Source organism: Pezoporus wallicus, unplaced genomic scaffold (genome assembly GCF_028554395.1).
Source record: "Pezoporus wallicus isolate ANWC-B61680 ecotype Strahan unplaced genomic scaffold, APGP_CSIRO_Pwel_v1 contig_3486, whole genome shotgun sequence".
Lineage (NCBI taxonomy): Eukaryota > Metazoa > Chordata > Aves > Psittaciformes > Psittacidae > Pezoporus > Pezoporus wallicus.
In genome coordinates, this window is record NW_026642292.1 from 3265513 (window position 1) to 3282992 (window position 17480).

General features: G+C 46.3%; 2 protein-coding genes and 1 long non-coding RNA gene across 4 annotated transcripts; 2 read left to right on the top strand and 1 right to left on the bottom strand.

The window, feature by feature from the left end:
• Positions 1–887: 887 nt before the first annotated feature.
• On the top strand, positions 888–4885 carry NOXRED1 (NADP dependent oxidoreductase domain containing 1; the record flags this gene model as incomplete). Its single annotated transcript, XM_057428623.1, is given in 2 exon segments — positions 888–1138; positions 4282–4885. Coding segments are annotated over 2 exon segments (546 nt in total), but the record flags the coding sequence as incomplete, so codon positions are not given.
• A 748-nt stretch (positions 4886–5633) lies between these two features.
• Positions 5634–8611, bottom strand: LOC130609506 (uncharacterized). Its single transcript, XR_008974795.1, has 2 exons — positions 8440–8611; positions 5634–6040 (listed from the first exon to the last, which is right to left on the bottom strand). It is a non-coding gene; the product is annotated as an uncharacterized LOC130609506 (long non-coding RNA).
• A 20-nt stretch (positions 8612–8631) lies between these two features.
• Positions 8632–17480, top strand: TMED8 (transmembrane p24 trafficking protein family member 8). 2 transcript variants are annotated; one of them, XM_057428558.1, is made up of 6 exons: positions 8632–8771; positions 10027–10105; positions 12675–12804; positions 13706–13847; positions 14098–14397; positions 15502–17480. In XM_057428558.1, the coding sequence occupies exons 1-6, from the start codon at positions 8681–8683 to the stop codon at positions 15717–15719; spliced, it is 960 nt and encodes a 319-aa protein (XP_057284541.1). In that variant the 5' UTR covers positions 8632–8680; the 3' UTR covers positions 15720–17480. The 2 variants fall into 2 exon arrangements, with proteins under 2 accessions (XP_057284541.1, XP_057284542.1); XM_057428559.1 differs by lacking the exon at positions 10027–10105 and having other exon boundaries at positions 8653–8771.

The following is a 17480-nucleotide window of genomic DNA, read 5'->3' on the forward strand; positions in this document are numbered from 1 at the left end:
ACAGACTGCACTGCTGTGCAGGCAGCATGTCCCTGTAGTGCCCCAGGTAAAAGCCCTTTTTGCCTAAACTTAGTAGCAGTTCTTCTGAGGAGTTGCAGTCAGTAGTTCCCCTGCGTGTAGGATTCAAAGCTGAGTCTGGGCTGGCGATAATTTTGTTAGTTAGGAGGGCAGTGTGGTAAGAAAACCCTCCTAGAGGAATCCTGCCACCATACAGGTAAAGCTGGAGTGGAAATAGTGTGCATGGAAGTGGGTATCGTGCACAAGAAGTGAATGGGCAAAATAAAGTAATATGTGTCATCTTCACCAGTTTCTCTGATCAGCCTCCCAGGGGTCACTCTTTCTTTCAGGAGCACTGCTTTTCATGTACCTGCCACCAGTTGCTAAAGAGCTGCCATTTCCCATTGTGAAACAATAGTAACTGTGAGCCTAAACAGGGCAGCAGGAGCTGAGATATGCTTTCTGAGCAAGAACATGGTCCAGAGTCTCTTTTTCTCTTCCTTCAGGCCCAACTTCTATTTCCATGAACATGCTGTTCCTATCGCTGGGCTACCCTCTGACCATCACTATTTCATTGTACACTTCCACATGCACATCTAATTCTTGTGTAGCTGAATGCTGTTAAAGCAGTTACAGTGCTCATCATGCCATGATGGCTGAGTTGCTGAAGACTTTATATGCAGCCTGTAAATGGCTCCTGTTAACCCAATGAGAATGAGCTAAAGGAAATATAAGCTATCCTACTTGTTACTATTAATTTCAGCATCCCTCACCTTAAATGATCCTAAACCAGAGGTTTCAAATAAACCAGCTCTGATTGATTGCCATTGCAATTCTTCACATGAGTGGGAGTTGAGAATATCCCTTCACACCTGCGTGCACAGTGGTAACTGGCATTTGATTTTGTTTGTCCTGCAGGGAAGGTAGGAGTCAATGCTGAATGGCTGGTGACTGTTTTCTCTGCAGCCCTGAAAAGCAGCACGTGGCAGAGCCTGCCTCACCAGAAGGCACTGAAATTACTCAATGACCTCCATTTCCCTTAACGCTACCCCGTCTGTGCAGAGCACAAAACTTCCTGCCCACAGTTTGTGTGCAAGAGTTTCATCAGCAAAGATTTTGCCTCTTCAGTGACTCAAGAGGAGTCACTACTTGCTGAGGTACTACTTGTCCAGGCTTCCTCTTCACTCTGAAACTTGCTTCCTCCCACAGCTGAAGCATGGGTTGTTGAGTTGAAAGACACTGAACTGTTTGTTGCCCTAGGACTGCATATGTGCCAGGGAAGATTGCCTTAGGTGATGTATGAGCAATAGGACCTGGTCCATGAGCCCAAGTCATTTTGTTCTTGGTCCCTGTTTGGCTGCTTTGTTGTCTGAAGCCAGTGATTGGGACTGGGGCATTGTCCTGGGTTCAGCAGTAGCAGTCATGTTTCTCCTTCTTGGTAGCTGGTGCAGTGCAGTGTTTTGACTTTCGGCCTGGGAACAGAACTGATAGAGATGTTTTGGTTTGGCCAAGGACTTTGTGAGCCTCATGCTCTGCCAGGGAGGAGGGGAAGCCAGGAGGAAGCAGAGACAGGACACCTGACCCAAACTGACCAAAGAGGTATTCCATACCACAGCACGTCATGCCCAGGATGTAACTGGGAGTTAGCCGGAAGGGCTGGGGGACTGCAGGGTTGGAGGAGGTATCAGTCGGAGCTTGGTCGGGCTTGGGGGGTGAGTGATCGGTCGGCTGGTGCTGAGGTGTTGTATTCTCTTCCCTTGTTATTTCCTTTATCATTATTATCATTGGTGGTAGCAGTAGTGATCTGTGTTATACCTTAGTTACTAAACTGTTCTTATCTCAACCCGTGGGAGTTGCATTCTTTTCGATTCTCCTCTCTGTCCCTCCGGGAGTAGGGGGAGGGAAAGAAGGTGGGGGGGATGAGTTAACGAATTACCTGACTGGGTTTAAACCACGACAGTTCTTTTTGGCGCCCAACATGGGGCACGAAGGGTTGAGATAACGACAGATTTGACTGGATTAATAGTCACTCGTCACAATGCTGATTTATTGGCTCTCAGAGTTGTTCTCGTTGATCTCACAGCTTCAGAATGTTGTAACTTGCGTAGAGCCGGTATTTGCTGTGTTAGTGTTTATCAAGTGTGGGGCCTGGGCTAAGGTTCTTGTCTCACTGTGCTTTATGGCAATGGCTTGTAATACGGGTGGGCTCCAGCAGCAGGGCGGGACGGACGTGGCCGTGGACTTGTACCTGGCCGTCCGGCTGCTCTTCACCGTCCTGGCCCTCACCCTACTCTCCATCTTCGTGAGGCTGCGGGGAGCCGAGGGGGAGCGGCCCCGGGAGCCGGCGGCAGCCGTAGCGGCTCAGGAGAGCGGCGCCGGGGACCAAGCGGCGGCGGGAGCGGGGCCTGAGGCCGCGATGGGACGGCTGCCGGTGGAGGAGGACGGGGCAGTCGAGGAGAGGAAGGAGGCGGCTGCCGAGCAGCGGAAGAAGGCGGCGGAAGAGCCGAGCCCCGCGGCCGAGCCCAGCCCCTCGACGGCCGAGAGCATCTCCCGGAAGCCCCACGCCGAGCCCCAGGAGGATGCAGGAGACCACGCAGCACTTCCCAGCAAGGCAGAGGAGGAAGAGCTGGACTCAGGAAAAGAGAAGCTGGCGGTGGGAGAGCCGGCAAGCACAGCAGCTACACCAGCCCCAGTGATAAGTACAGCAGCATCGTTTGAGAGTTCTGATGGTTTTGAATGGCCTTTGGGTATCCTTGGGACCTGCCTGCTGATTGTGATGAGGATCAGCATGTTGGCACACACACAGACTGTGTTCTACCCACAACCATTTTGTCTGATCTCAGAAGTTAAGCAGAGTCAGGTTTGGGTCTTGTCTGGGGTTAGACGACAATATAGGGGGACCAAGAGGTTTTCCCCAAGGAAGGACAGTCATGAGTGGCAGGGTGTGTGTGACAATATGGGCAAGTATCTAGTCCACTGGGCCCCTCCAGTGCTTTGGAAGCATCGGAGATGGAAGGCAGCTGTATGGAGTCCCCGGCAACAAGCTGCAGAAACTGCTTAAGGGGACAGTGAATTATTTTAAGCCTGGTGGGCCCATGGCACTTCAGGCCATCAGAGCAGAGATGCAACATAGAGATGGACTCATGATGGAGGGGTGGACTTAGCAATTATTGCCCAGGTTATTCATGAGTGTGAACACTGCACACAGTCTCTCCTGCTCTGAAAGATTGTTACAAGAAATGGAGCCTGACATCATGGACCAGATGGATTCAGCAGCTTTATAGCTACTGGTCCATGCACTTAGATAAGAGTGATGGTATATTGAAAATGTGGGATCTGAGCATGACGTGAATGGTATGGAATAAGGGGTGGATAATGTCCTGGGTTCAGCAGTAGCAGTCATGTTTCTCCTTCTTGGTAGCTGGTGCAGTGCAGTGTTTTGACTTTCGGCCTGGGAACAGAACTGATAGCGATGTTTTGGTTTGGCCAAGGACTTTGTGAGCCTCATGCTCTGCCAGGGAGGAGGGGAAGCCAGGAGGAAGCAGAGACAGGACACCTGACCCAAACTGACCAAAGAGGTATTCCATACCACAGCACGTCATGCCCAGGATGTAACTGGGAGTTAGCCGGAAGGGCTGGGAGACTGCGGGGTTGGAGGAGGTATCGGTCGGAGCTTGGTCGGGCTTGGGGGGCGAGTGATCGGTTGGCTGGTGCTGAGGTGTTGTATTCTCTTCCCTTGTTATTTCCTTTATCATTAGTATCACTGGTGGTAGCAGTAGTGATCTGTGCTATACCTTAGTTACTAAACTGTTCTTATCTCAACCCGTGGGAGTTGCATTCTTTTTGATTCTCCTCTCTGTCCCTCCGGGAGTAGGGGGAGGGAAAGAAGGTGGGGGGGGTGAGTTAACGAATTACCTGACTGGGTTTAAACCACGACAGGCATTGAATGCCGAAAAAAAATCCTATGGGAATATGTAGAGAGGGCAGTGCTTACAGGTAAGAACTTATGGTACTTCATGGACGGGACTATTGAGGATGTTAACACTGCTTGAGGGAAAGGATTCCTGCTTGTGCAGGGCTATTCTAGAGCCATTAGGCTCAGTTTTGCTCTGCATGACACAGTAATGCCTGGAACACTTTAGATTCAAGTATCCAAGTCTGATTGTTTCTCAAAGACCCCAGAAAGAGACTTGTAGGCAGACACTAAATAAAACCATTATTTACCATTAATTAGCACGCTGCTTCAGACTGCTATTGCCCATAAGCACAGCCACCTCTTCCCAGAGCTTTTCCCTGGTTTGACCTGATAGCTGCACGACTGAGAGAGTCTCCCTTTAGCCAACTGCTGGAAATGAGTAAGCTTGTCCAGAGCCATCTTGCCCTACTATACCAGGCAGCCTTTAGAGACTGGCCTACAAAGCAAGGTGGGCCTATCAGCTCTAAGACATCTCTTCCTTCAGCTGCAGCGGAGCCTGGTATGACATTGGATGAGAGGACTTCATTCTCCATAGCTGCTTCCAACATTTTCTCAGAAAGTCCAGAGGAAATAACTATTATTCTAAACCCTTATAAACTCTAACTAAGCCTATATCAGAAAGCTTTGCTGAGATCTCATCCCAGCCTCCTCCCAGGGTGGAACGATGCAAGAGCCAGCACTGTTCACTCTTAATGTCTCCAGCCAAATACCCAATGTACACATTTGCTTCTACAAGTTTCACCCTTTAGGCTGCTCAGCAGACTTGCTTCTCTCTAACTGCCCGAGTCTTGCCTTATTTTGGTCTGAATTTGCTTATTACCTAGCCATCTTGGCCTACAAACTGCTTCCGTTTCACTGGGTTTCTGTTGCAATTTCACTAGAAAGCTGAAATGCAAAACCAAATTACAGTTATTCTGTAGTGGCTACAGAATAAGGGTGCAAAGAACTAAACAGGAGTGGGGCTATTTTTTTTTTTTTTTTTAATTTATTTTTCCATGGGGGATCTTGAGGCAGCCATTGATGCCAGACAATAATAATGATGTAGTCTTTCTGTTGAGACAGGCTTTCATCAGCACTTACTCATACTTCCTTGTTGGTGATAATGTGCTCCACCACCACAGACTGAATATTTCCTTCAAGAAAAAAAAAAGGTAACTGGATATTCTGTACAAATCCACCCAGGACAAAGCATTTTTTATTCCCTAAATCTGCTAGTTCAGCTTACAGTATTCTCTTATACTTGCCATCATCTATCATGTGTTTCAGTACAGTTTGCTATGATAAACCACTGACTGGTTTTGCCTCACAGGAAATAATTTCTGCAGTGAGGCCAGGGATTAGTTACTTATGTTGTAACTAGGCCCCTCACTTAATTACAGTCGCTGACAGCAGCTGTCACCACACCTGTATACCAGTTATTGTGTGTGCTATTTGTCTTACATCTGGGCTTTAAAGTGAGCCCTGTCGGCAGACGCTAAAGCCTGGGAGCTGCCAGGAAGTTGCTATCCATCACTGGTAACTAAAATACGTCTATGATTTTTTTTTGGTCTTTTAAATCAACTCTGAAGCAGAATTGAAAGACAGACAGTGGTACAGTCCGGTTTACAGATTCTGCTTCACAAAAGATTGCAGAAAAGAGCTAATGTAGGGATGTGCTTGCTGTCATCAAAATGCTAAGAGCTGCAATTGCCTTTTCTACAATCAGGAGAAGGTAGAGCTGTACTTCCTTGGACAAAATTCCAGATAATTATGCTGTATTCTGCTGGGCTTCTTACAAGGGTGCAAGTGCAGTGTGAGTCTCTAATCCTGCCTCTGGGTGCCCTGTGATGCAGGGAGGACATCTGTTTCTACCCCAGTCTGGGCTTGTTGCAAAGGAGGAACTGTAGTATAGGGCTCTAGTCCTGCTTCTTTGATAAACTGTGAGAAAGTGAGGGCATCTGCTTGGTTTCCTGATGAGGACTTTTGCTCCAGAAAGAGACCCATGTTGTCTCTGTATGGGAGGGCAATGGATCTGCTGAAGGCAGGCTCCTCAGTCCCTAGCAGCTCTCGTACATGTCATGAAATCTCCTGAAATACAAGACAAAATACCAGGAATCCTCATTTCACTGAAGAACAGCTAATACCATTCATTCTGTATCAGAGCAGCAACAAAAAAAAATGAAATTTCTGATTTTTGGAACAATTTCACACTTAAGGTTGCAACTCAAGAGGGATCTGAACCCATAAGCCCTGTGTGATATTGTAAAGCAAAGCAGATTTCTCCAGATTTACTGTGGGGAATGGCATTGCAGCTGGTCTCTTCATGGCACATATATCTCTGCTTTCCTCTTTGCACTTGCAGAACAAACAAGTTATGGGTGAATGAGCTGGAATCTATTCTGTGTAACACAAAACCACTGCTGTTTGCTAAGTTACACTGTCAACAGAGTTTACGCAAAAGAGCTGTAAAAACTAATTAAGCCAATAAGCCATACTGCTCAGTAAGAAAATGATGGGTGACTGAGCTGCCTGAGACAGCTGCACCTAGAACTGTCAGTGAACAGAACCCTGCTGTCATTTTTGAAGTCACTTCTGTGAATGTAACCTTCAACCGAAGCCTTGAAATACAATTCACAAGTTTTTACTGATCTTTCACAGCTTTTGCTCAAAACTTTTTCCCAGCATTGGTGTGACTCTGAAGAGCAGTACCCTACGTTGTGTGACACCAATAGAATACCAGATCAGTATATTCAGTGGTCTCAATATTTAAAATATCAGTAGAGTGGAATTAAAACCAGCAGTAACTTCACTTGTCCATGCTGCACAGCCTCCACATAATTCACTGTGCAGCTCTCTACCAAACAGCCATTTCCCCTAATTGCAAAAATTTTCTATCTCACTGAGCTGATGCTATCACATTCATTTCTATAGTGACTATCTTGGTTTCAACTGGTTATAGACTTTCTTTGATATTTCTTGTTGGTTTATGTGCTCAGGGTTATGGCCTTAACTTTGCACCTGCTCCAGTACACACTTCCGGAAAGACCCACAGGGCCACAACCTACTCAAAGCTCTGCACACTTGGATTCTATCAAAGTTCTCTAAAACACAAAGAACTGTCAGGACAGGGCATGATCTTCAAGAACATCCAAGTTCCACTGAAGTCTGTAAGATGTTCGCAATTCACTTGCAAGCTTTGGAAAACATTACAGAGAGTCCCATTCCCAAAGCTTGCTGCAGTATTCTAGCCCTGTGGAATTACAGTTTCTACAGGAGGAAGAATGGGTTACAGCTGATATCCCTAACCCATATCTTAATGTTTCTCAGCAGTCAAATTACCACCCTGCATAATCCCTGTATCCCAAATTGAGGCTGAGGCTTTCAAAGCCTATAAAATTATTGCTATCTTTGGTAAGTACAAATGACTAAAAAAGGCTGTCTCTGCTTGTACTTGAGAAATGCTCTCAAAGGGCTCCTGTCTGAAAAAAAAAAAGGATTATAATTTGATGCCTTCTGCACTAACCAGCAAAGTCATGTCACTAGGAAAGGTCTTTGGTGGCATGTTTCATTTCAAACAGTTGATTGTGCAGCCAGGCAGAACCATGGGGAAATAGCTTTTTGGTGCTCTAGAATAAAACTAACAGTGTTCAAACTATAGTCATTGAAGCATAAAGATTTTTCTCTCTTCATGGTTATTTGAACTTTTACCTTGTGTCCTCTTGTGTTGGGGAAAGCAACTTTAAATTATGATGTGAAAAAAAGGCTTTGGGTCTGTAAATGCAGGCCTGAGTCCCTCTGTGGTTTCCAGTAGGGATGGGAGGGAGGGTAGCGACATTTAAGTCAACTTTCTTATTTTCTGAACTTTCAGGAAGCTGTAGCCCTAAACTTCAGCGTACCAGTTAGCTTAACTATGAGTGTTTGTTAAATGAAAGATGTAGGTTTGAAAGGAAAATGACAATTACATATTTATAAAACAAGAAAGAGACAAATGCTGTTTGTGTTCAGCAAAGTGTAAAACAAGGAAGTAATAACATGTTGCCCTTCTGCTGCTTGTGATTGGTGGCTCAATTGCTGCAGGTTAAATCTGACTAGATTTTTAAAAGTTCTACGAGTAAGTGGAAAAATACTGAAAAAAAAAGTTAATTTTGAGGGATATCCAAGCAAGGCATATGCATCTGACTATGCAACTTCATGATGCAAGAGGAGCAACATAGGCTTAATGAAAGGCCAAGCACTTCTGATACACTTTAGGTGTCCCAGAGAGGAAGCCTGCAATCTCCATCCAGCTAAGGATTTATATCTTAAAAGACTCAAGGGGTACAAGTGTTTGGGTGAACGAATTTGGTTGTCCAGTTTCAGGCTCCCTCTCTGAATAAGCCATCTGCCCCGGTGGACAGGCTGTGGCCTAGCTGGCTTGCAAGCATAAAGGGTCAGAGCTGGGCTCCGAGGGGCTGAGGAGGGGTCTCCGGGACCCGTGCCGCCCACACCCGCATGTGGCTGAAGTCCTTGACACCTATGGCCGGGAGGTTGGAGCAGTTCACGAGGATGAGTCGGCAGCCGATGTTGCCGTTGGCCCTGAAGCACTCCTGAGCAAGAAAGCGGAGGGGAAGGCGGGTGGGCCCGGGTCGCCCTCGGCCACTGCCGGCCCTCCGTCAGTGCTCACACAGGCGCCTCGGCTGGCCGTCGCCTTCGGCCCCGCACGCGCCGGCGGCCCGGTCGGCCCTGCCCATGTCGGACGTGCTGGCTGCCGCCGCCGGCTCCCGCTTCGAGGCCCTGGCTGCCGGGGCGCCGGGTGGACCCGCGGCACAGGGCCCCTCAGGTACGGGCTCGGTAGTGGAGGGAGCAGCCGGGCTGGCCGCAGGGGGGAGCGGCTTCCCGCTTGCGCGCTGCCCTGGCTGGGTCGAGCGCTTGCAGCCCGGCTGGGGTCCCTGGGGAGGAGCATCCCCCTCTCCGGCGGCGGGGTGGGCTGGGCTGAGCCGCCCGAGGGGGCGCCGGGCAGTGCCTGCGGGGCTGCGGGCCCGGGGACACGTATTTTAGCCGAGGAGAACGCCGTGAGTTTCCGTGATGGGTTTCCTCCTTTCTGCCGGAGAAGCCGTATTTCCACTGTGGCAGTTTGCTCCCGTGAAAACAAGGTGCCTCTGGCGAAGAGCAGCATCGGGAGTTAGTCCTTGGCTAGCATTTGCTGTACCGGGTGAGTTGGGTGCTGTGGTGCCTTCTGCCGCTGGTACCCACGTTTGCGGGGACCCCGGCCCCGCTGTAAAGGGGATGCTGAGCTCACCTGCTGCTCCAGCTCCCGAAACTACAGCAGCAGTTCCCGGTGTTTCTTCCCGGCAGTGGAATGAGCGAGCGCTGATGGAGGTTTATTAGGGACACGATGCTTTCCCTTGTGAAAGAGGCCCCATCTAGCCGGAAGCCGGATGATCTCTGCTGGGGGCTTGGTGCTGTGTGCTGGAGGTGCCTCCCAGCTCCAGACTGACTCTTCCAAAAGGCCAGCGGCTGTAAGAGCTGCAAAAGCTGGAACTTGTCCGTGCCCAGTTCGCTGCCTTAATGCGACCATACAGCGGGGCAGTGGAGCGTGTACCGCAGTTGCATGGGGACAGAGCTTTCTCAGAGATCAGGAGACTCAGGGGAGACCTAAAGTCATCTTTATAGACAGTCCTTTTAGCAGTGACCGAGGAATTTCCATCCCGTCAGTGCCCTGTGGGAACCACGGCATGATTTTTTTCCAGGGTCTTATCAGCACGGTTTTACATGATGAAATTTGGCCTTGTTCTGTCCTTCCAAAGCGAGGATTGGAGGTTCCTGAGCAAACCCTGCTTCCGAGAGTGGTTCTGCATGAAAAATATGCATGTTTTTTTGTTCTTCCTTTCTTGGGGTTGAGGCAATTAAAAATCTTTGTTCTACAAGATGATAGATATAGCTCAACATGAAAAACTGGTTGGCACAGCTCTTCATTCCACAGCCATGTGACCTTGTCAACATTTGACTGCTGGCTGTGATTTTTTTCATCCTATCTGTGTATTCTTGAGACCAAAATTTGTTTCACCTTCTCTCCGTATATTGTTTGTTGTTAGAAAATGAAGACTTAGCCCAAAAGACAGAGCCTGCAGATCAGCTGATTGATTCTGTGGAGTCCAGTACTTTGCAGAGCAGGTAGGAAGATCTTCTTGTGTATTGTGGCCCACATGCATGGCAGTCTGCTTCACCCCTGTGACCTCCTCCATGTGGCCATTGATTCTGTGTAAGTGAAGAGAAGGGACTGGAGACTGAATTGTCTGCTTTGGGACAGCGTACACCAGAATCAGTATAGGAGAGGCTGTTCTGACAGGCTTAAGGTTGTTTTAAAACTTATGAAATGATGTTTAATAAATGGCTCAGCTGTTCAAATCACAGAATCATTCAGCTTAGAAGGAGCCCTGCAAGCTTTTGTAGTCCATTTTAAAAGCTAATAAACTTTCAGCAGGAAATTTTCTCTACTTTGAAGGATTCCTTAATAATTAGGCATTCTCACTGTCTGTAATTCTGGTGGGAGCTCAGCAAGAAAACACCTTTTACTGTTTTCTTGTCAATGTTTTGGGTTTTTTTTCTTCACTCTATTTTCTGTGTCACACCTTCATTAATGCAGCTGATCAACCCTGTTATCAGATGTTTGGCTTGTTGCTATGTGTTTGGCTTGTGTTTGTGACTGAGCAATTGCACTGGTTACAAGCACTAATACTATATGCAGTGGAGTTTCATTTGCCATCATACATTTGTTGCACAGGATACAATTTCAGAAATGATTTAATTGAATCACACAGTAGATAAACCACAACCACACTGAAAAAAAGGGGAGGGCAAAAATCCAGAACAACCCCCACCACCACCATCAAACCACCCTTCTTGCTAAAATAGCAGTTTGATGCCATGTCGGTTTGATGTTAATGGTATCTGCATGAGCCTTCTTGACTCCAAATGTTTTTTTTCCATCTCTTTATTATGTCCTTGAGTGTTCTTCAAAGAGATTAATATAGACTGTGAGTGACGTGGCCACAGTAGATACTGGATACTTTTAGATGTACCTGATAAATTTGTCTAACTTAATCCCCATTGAAAAGAATGAGGGTTGTCCAGAAGTGTGAGTTGTTTGAAAAGGAATCAGCTGAACCCTGTCTTTGTAAACTGCTTATAAAACTTGTGTAGCTCTTGCTAATGTTTCAATGAATGTCTTGGGCTTCAGTGGTGTCTGGAAGAAAAAATTCCCAATCTGTTACTCCTGTGTTGATGGAGAGCCTTCCGAGCAGTCAAAATTTTTCCTGGACTCGGAGAGAAATTGTTAGAGATCACTGTGAGAGTTCTTCCTTTAAAAAATTGGCCCTTACAAGTGTCCCTTCTTATATTGTTCATCTGCTGCCATTTTGTGTATCATGGTATTCAGCTCATTTGAATTGTTCTTGCAGACCTTCTGGTCTATCATGCCATTCCCAGGAAAGTTTATCATACTGTTCAGAGAATTTAAGTAAGAAATGGCTTTATTTCTGGATAAAATCTCTATCCCCATACGAGGAAAGATTTGGAAACAAAAGCCACATTTGGCCTGTACTAGCCTTCTCTAAGGACGCAGGAAAGAACATATCTGAGTTGAGCTGTGTATGGGGTTTTTCTGGTTTTTTTGTGTTGTTTGTTTTTGTTTTTTTAACTATTCCACACTATACCAAGAGCCTAATCCCTTGCTAATGAGAATTTCTCATTTCTGAAAGCAGACATTTGAGGAAATGCACGTATTTTCTCTTAGTAGTGTTCTCATGTTTCTGATACTTTAGTCCAGTGCATTTGACATTGGCTTTATAGTGCTGTGAGAAGGCTTTGCTCTTTGAAAGGACAACTGTTTCTATTCTGACTAAAGACTAGGTTGCTTCTCATGGAAGTTTCACACTGAGAGTATGTTAGAAGAGACTCTTCTGGCTTCCATCTGAGTTCAGCTGGGATAACTCCAGACAATATGCATCATTCTTTAATGTAATTTAGAAGAAAACCCTCATCAGAGAATGAATTTCAAAAATGTTTGCTTTCTTGCTCATTCTCTTCCTGCTACATACCTTTCTTTTTGTTTTAACATGCCCATTTCTTCGTGTCACAGTGCAGTACTTGGACCTCTTTGCTATTACTGTGCTGCTGCTCTATGTCTCATGGCTTGCTTGTCTGCACAGCATATTCGAATATGACAGAGAGACACCTGGGTGTTCCCTGTATCCCTGGAGACTGGTAATAGGAAAGACATAATGGGCCACTAAAATGGAACGTGTTTTCAGGATGGCTGTCAAAACTGTTCTGCATCTTCACTGATCCAGTTGACCTCTGATAGGGTATGCAGATGTCATGCAGTAGCTAGCATAAACAAAGTTGTCTCTTCTTGACCAGAAAGTTGCTACTGTTTTCTGTACTTGGTACAGTGTTGGTGAGCTGGCGTGCTGTGTGGTGAGTGCAGGGAATTACTGCTGTCTAAAGGATGGTAAATACAAAGTATCTCCCTGAAGTTGCTCCCTCTGGCTCGCATGGAAGATAGCCACCTAGAGATGAGGGCAGAACTTGGATACAAAGGGTTCTGTGTGCAGATGGCAGGTGCTCACTCCAGAAGCTTGTTCCCTTAGTCTATTTAAATTTGAGTTCTACGGCAGAGTGATTCCTCTGCTGGCTGTGTCCTAGGTGCAAGTGCTGAATTGTAGTGCTCTTCATCTGAAAGGTCACAGGCTGGGTCGCTCGTGGAGGCAGGCACGACAGAGGATTCCAAGGAAGGAGCTAGCACTTTGGAGGACAGGGAAGTGTCTGAACTAGAAGAAAAACTGCCTGATGAAATCCAGTCCCTGAAAAAGGTAGGTGTGTGTTTCTTATGTCTGAAAGCAAGGACAGAGTTGCAGCAATAGCTCTTCCACCCTACTGCTGTCTTATGGCTATGGGATTGAGGCTTCAAAGGTTGTGTTAAGACAAAAGTAGTATTATAACACAGATTCAGTCTGATTTGCAAAATCCTTCTTCTGTCTTTGGCTAGTCCTCACTTCCTTGCAGTTTTGGCTTGCTAAGGCTTCAAGGTGATTCTCACTTTTTGCCTCTCATTTGGGGCTTCTGGGAATTCCCTTCTTGCAGATTCCTGGAAGAAGGAGCTGAAAGTGACTGCTGCCTTTTGTTTCATTTAGTGAGCAGCCAATTTGTTTGTGTTACAGATACAGTTGGGAAAACCCACACAAGTAGCACCCAGCTCAGGAGCTGTGAGTTTGCATATATGAGGAAAGAGAGCTGGTCCTAGTCAACCAGATTCACTTTTCACTAGTATGCAGCAAAGGACAGCTTGATTGTAGCTGTAGTATGGATGCACATAGAGCTGAAAGGCTTTCCCTGGAAAAACTGTGTCTTAGGAAATTTTTCCAAGTGTCGTAATCTGCAAAGCTGCTGCTTTGTTGAGAGGTAACAATTAACTCTGAGGCAGATGCAAAGATGTGCCTGCCCAGGGACTCACAGGGAGGCCTAGGGGTGTGTGATTTGTGAGACTAACACAGCGTTTGACTTCAAAGTTCATGGCTTTGATGCTGTGGGGGGGAAAAAAGGCAGAGAGGTGTCTTGGAGCTAGATTGTTCTTTTTAACTAATAGAAGTTTCTGCAGGGTCTGACTTGGCTTCAGAAAGATGCCTAAATTACTAATATGCTGTTTTAAATACAGCTAGAGACTTTCTTACCATGATGGTGTTTGTGACTGTGTTTCTTATGTGCTTTGTGCAGGAAGCTGTTGTTCGAATGACCAACTACCATGTACCTCAAGGAGCAGGAGATATAGTCATGATTCAGTCAGATCACACTGGTGCTGTGGATATCCTTTCAGCTGAGCTGGAGACTGCAGGTCTCCTTGGTGGACAGAAGAAAGGTGAGTCCTGAAAGGACTTTTTAAGTGCCTGTCCTGCCTAGAGACGAGCAGAGGCTATCCTTGAGACACTGCTAATTCCTGCTGGAAATTTGGGCTCTTGGATAGCGAGTAGGAAAGCTTCATGTCCAGGGTTTCTGGGGGCAGGGTCTAGAGTGCAAAAGCCTTATTGGAAATAGCTTCAGTGTTTTCAGGTAACAGTTTGTCAGTAGTGAAAAGTCAGGCGAGCCCACAGTCTTTTCCCTTGTCTCAGCTCAGCCTCCCCCTCTGGCTCCACCCACCATGTGGACCACTGAGAAGACAAAGGAATTCAAAGCCAAGGTGGGAAGAGAAAAGAATGGCCGGATGGTGGTAAAGCGAGGCGAGGTGGTGACAGTCCGTGTGCCAACCCATCCTCATGGGAAATGCATTTGCTGGGAGTTTGCTACAGATGACTACGACATTGGTTTTGGAGTCTACTTTGACTGGACCACAGTTACTAGCACTGCCATTACCGTTCAGGTCAGCGAATCCAGTGATGAGGAAGATGAAGAGGAGGAGGAGGAAAATGAAGGTTAGTGCAGAGCTTATAAGGGTTAATTTGTGGTGCTTGTTGATATGCTGCTGAGACTGTCAGATGTTGTAATTTCCATCTACTTTGTTTACTTAGCCCATTTGTTATCTCTGCAGCCTTTTGTGTTCTTGGTTAGGCTATGATGAGAAAGCACTTAGCCCTTCCTGTTTCAGTGTATGTCAGTGGCTGTTCTTTCCCAAGAGCATTCTTAAAATTGAACACATTGAAAAATAAGATCAGAATTCACTTGTTCAACTTGTAGCTGATAAAAAGATCAAGGTCTCAAATTTTAACTTGGCCAGTTTTCTTAACCTCTCAGGCTGAGAAATTTCTGGCGGTGAGTAGAGGCAAAAAGGTTTTGTTTCTGGGCTTTTTGGTTGGTTGTTTTGTTATTGGGGTGTTTTAGGGTTTTGTTGGTGGTTGTTTTGTTGTTCTTTTTGTTTGGTTGGGTTTTTTGTTGTGGGTTGTTCCCCCCCCCCCATTACATCATTAGCTCCTGCTGACTGTATTTTAGAGGATTGCTGTCTGTGTCTTTGTACTTGTGAAACACACAGTGATGTTGCCTGCTCTGTGGCTTCAGTGTATGTGTGAACAGAGTAGCTGGGTGTCTGAAATTAATTTTGCAGGTTTTCCAATAAGGGCTAAGTTTCTGTATGAGGAATCCTCTTGGAAAAGTGACTGAAGACATAAACACAGTGAGGTTATAGCTAAGAGCTTTCCTGCCTTTCTTTTGCTTCAAGCCTGTATCGCTGGTCCAGTACTGTGCATATAAAGTAAGGTGTCTAAAAGGTAATAATTCCAGGGAGAGGAGACCAGGCTGGAAGGCAAGTGGATGCTGTTCCATCTATATTCCAAAGGGAACTGGTTCTTGGCATGTCCTTTGTCATGGTAAGGAAAGCTGGACTTTGTGGGTATTACTTGCAGAAAGGTCAGCGCAGACACTGTGGGTAACGCTGTCACAGTTAGCCAGCCATATACTTGAATGCCTCTGGTGAATTCTTGTCTTGATCTTTTTCTGGACAACCTAGTAGCTTAGCTGGCTCTGGCTTGCTTACTTGTCTTCTATCTCCCATTCTACTTACTTATCTCCTCTCTCCCATTTAGGACTCGCCCCTGTTGGTGATGTGGAAAGAGGCTCCAAAAGCTATCTGCGGAACCGCTACGGAGAGATCATGCCAGTATACCGGAGGAACAGCCATCGGGAGGTGCAGGCAGGCAGCCATGAGTACCCAGGCGAGGGCATCTACCTGCTGAAATTTGACAACTCATACTCTCTCCTCCGCAATAAGACTTTGTTCTTTCATGTCTATTACACTAGCTGAACTAAAGGGAAGGGCAGGGACGGCAGGCAGGTAATGGTGAATGTAGAAGGCTGCCACCCAACCCTGGTACTGCCTGATGGGCACTGCTGCGTGATGGAACCAAGGCACAATTCTGCTGGCTCTTCTTCGGACACTAAATGGTTTCTCCCCACACCCTCCTTCCCTTCTGTCCCAGTGGTGAAAGGTAGCTGTGTCTGCCTGGTTGTCTACAGGCAGCTGCTTTTTCTGTAAAACTTTGGGAGATCTGCTCTGTGCAGGCATCAGGCTGGGCCTTCATGTCGTAGCTGGTAAATGCCCAGAGGCCAAGTTCAGGTGGTCGTGGTTTCAATCTGTTGCGCTGGTACAAAATGAAGTGAAAATATTTTTGATCCGTTACTATTTTGTGACTAACTTTTCCAACTTTCCTGCTGTATCTGCATCATTAGAGGGTAGCTGTCAGTTGCAGTGAGCCAAAGCACAGCTGGCTTGTCACCTAGCCACCTAGATGTCATCACCTACCACCACTACATGTCACCAGCACCTAGTGCTTCCTCCACTCGTGCGGGTGGGGGCGCAGCTGGCTAGCGGAAGCCTCTGCTGCAGTGGCTTGGCCGTGCTACAACAGGCAGCCCCGAACAGCAGTCACAGCACGTGTTCGAGCAGGGGTGGGAGAGAGGATGCACACCTACAAGTCCATAAGAAGGTTTCCCTACAGATTAAAAATTGGATGTTACACCTGTTGATTGTAGGGGTATGCAGATGATTAAAACTTCGGTGACTGCCAAAAGCTTTTCTATAATCCAGATGCGAAGAAGAAATTACTGCTGTGCTGAGTAAATATGAGAAGGTTGGAGTGCAGCCAAAAAATAGGAAGTATTTCACAGTAGCAGCGTGTTGGTTCACTGGTATTGCTGCCAGCTGGATAATACTGTATGTAGCAAGGAAAAAAGGCTCCCCAGAGAAGTGTAGCTTGTCTGCTACTATTGCTGTTGCAAAGGTATTGTTAGAGAAGAACATCTCTGCTCAGAAACTTGAAAGATATGGGATTTAAACAATCCTTTCTGTGTACAAGAATCAGCAAGGCCATTGCTAACCCTGATTATGTGGTAAAGGGTGGAGTTCCTTGGCATGTTTTTGTGGCTAATGGTGGCATTGGTGATCACCTTCTGCTCAAATACTGGCAGAGTTGAACAAGGATTAAGTTAATCCTTCAGAGATGAATTTTGAATCATGTTTATCTGTAACTTGTTTATTTTAATACTTTTAAATTGAAATCTTTCTCTTTTCTAAGAATACTGCTGTATTTACATTTTTTTATACCTCTGCAGAGACACAAAATAGCTGTTTGCATGGTAATTCCAGTAGAATTCTGAGTTTTAAATCCTCCAGGTAAAGCACCCTTACTTGTTCCTTCTATTGAGAGGAATGATGGACAAACTGATTTTGGGTAGTTAAAGCCAAAGTCTTCACTCTTGTAAGAGGAGTGCATATTTATTATTAAGGATATATTGTAATGCTGTGCAATTTGCTCAATATTCAAGCTCTTATTTTAACTATCTCTGTTTACTTATTCTCTACCATGGAGCAATTTAGTAGGTCAAAATGGTAAGAGAGAGATTAGTCAGTCTACAATAGAGCAGCCCAAGCTGGGAGCAGGAGGAGTGGAAATGCAAAGAACACTGATTGCAGCACAGTGGTTTTCTGGGTGAGCAGACAGGGAGCAGAGTTGGTCAGTGTAAAGAGCAGAGCTGTTGCTGCTTTGGGCTCTGAAAAAGCAAGCAC

Excerpts from the sequence above, each read along its gene's own strand:
- TMED8 (XM_057428558.1), top strand. The coding sequence starts at position 8,681 with ATGTCGGACGTGCTGGCTGCCGCCGCCGGCTCCCGCTTCGAGGCCCTG. Across the intron at positions 8,772-10,026 it reads CGCGGCACAGGGCCCCTCAG|AAAATGAAGACTTAGCCCAA; the intron begins GTACGGGCTCGG and ends GTTTGTTGTTAG. Across the intron at positions 12,805-13,705 it reads AAATCCAGTCCCTGAAAAAG|GAAGCTGTTGTTCGAATGAC; the intron begins GTAGGTGTGTGT and ends TGCTTTGTGCAG.